A 1590-nucleotide genomic window follows, 5' to 3' on the forward strand; every position below is an offset into this window, starting at 1 on the left:
ACATAAAAGTCTTAAACCTTAAAAATTGCGAACCAACATGACGACACCTTTGCGGTTGACCCAGTCAACGGGGCGTATTATGCACTTGCACAGAGTTGATTACGTATACGCAGCGTTGGCCCATGAGTTGATTACGCAGACGACGCACCGCGAACGAGGCATTCGAGGCAAAAATGTATGCCAAGTAATTTGCATAAGCCGCGAATCGAATACGACGAGACATCCCACATACATACATACATACCCTTCTGAGCATCAAAAGAGTCTCAAAATCCAGTGGAGCATGTCGAAAATAATGATACATTTTCACAATACAATATACTCCGGGGTTGGCCTCGCCTTAGCCATCAGAGAAAAATCCGAGACATACTACACGACGTACTCACTATCTTGTGAGGTTCCTATTTTTACAAAATTTTTCCAAAAATTTTACAAAAATTGTACAAAATTTTTCCCAAAACGGCCCAAAAAAACAAATTTGTGATCATAAAGACAAATTAAAGCCATGAATAGCGTGGAAAATGAAAGGTCCTGTTTGGGTAATGCACCCAATATCTGTGGTGGCGAGTTGGAGGGCTGGGTTCGTCATCACGTTTCCAGCGATGACACTATGACCCGGCTGGCCTTGAGGTACGACACCAGCATTGGCCAAATATGCCGTGCCAATCGCATGCACTGGCAGGACGTCCTCCAGACCCGTCACTTCATTTGGGTGCCGGCCCCCAAGAGACTCACCGCTCTCGAGGAGCAGCTATTGCAGAACAAGCTCCCGCCACCTCCCACCAAGATTTGGAGAAAGCCCGCCAGGGAATTGTTCGAGATCTTGCCAAGAAATGGCAACGCTAATCGTCGCAACCCATACCCAGATGCCTTTATGGCCCACCATCTGACAGTCATGGGCAAAGGGAAGCTCTTGCCGCCGCACTTCTATCGCCAGAGTAGCCCCAATCCGGACGTGCTGGCCAAGGATGGGGATCCCCTGCTGATCACCACCAAAATAATATGGAGGGACCTGCTGAAGCGATTCTTTCCGAACTAAAGCCACTACCTCGCAGCGTGACTGTTTTTTGGAGCGAAATTTCATTAGCCAACGGCAGCCGACATAGAGGCATCCGCCAGCCTTGAGTAACAAAAGATTTTGTGTACAGAGAACCAAATATAAGGGTTTTCTTTTTTAAAATTCGAAAAAATATGTTGTAGTTTTTAAAGGCTTTAATTCGTAGAATTATATTATAATAAAAATTAGATCTTTAAGAAAATGTTGTTTCATTTATTAAGATTTTAGTTAGTAAGACGTTTTTGTAAAGTTTTAAGTCGTTTGGGAAAAAATAAAATAGTTTCTTTCATAAAAAAAGATTAGTATCAGCTCTATGATATTGTATCACTTTTTATAGAAAATGGTAGGTAATATATAATATAGAATATAATAGGAAGTCTGCAAATTATAGACTTTCAAAGTCTGCAATAATTTCTAAAAAGAGGAACTTTCTTTCCCACTTTTTTAGAGTATGAAAAAATTAATTTAATTTCAGATCGTTTCTCCCAGTGTACTGCACACTTTGGTAGTCTGTTAGCGAATGTCTGGCATTT

The 1590-nt window shown here is 41.6% G+C and overlaps 1 protein-coding gene across 1 annotated transcript; it reads left to right on the forward strand.

Moving 5' to 3' along the window:
* The first annotated feature begins 341 nt into the window (after positions 1 to 341).
* On the forward strand, positions 342 to 1244 carry LOC108118963 (uncharacterized). Its single transcript, XM_017231916.3, has one exon. The coding sequence runs from the start codon at positions 506 to 508 to the stop codon at positions 1037 to 1039; it is 534 nt and encodes a 177-aa protein (XP_017087405.2). The 5' UTR covers positions 342 to 505; the 3' UTR covers positions 1040 to 1244.
* Positions 1245 to 1590: the final 346 nt, after the last annotated feature.

The sequence above is a fragment of the Drosophila bipectinata genome, chromosome XL, assembly GCF_030179905.1.
Source record: "Drosophila bipectinata strain 14024-0381.07 chromosome XL, DbipHiC1v2, whole genome shotgun sequence".
NCBI classification, from domain to species: Eukaryota; Metazoa; Arthropoda; class Insecta; order Diptera; family Drosophilidae; genus Drosophila; species Drosophila bipectinata.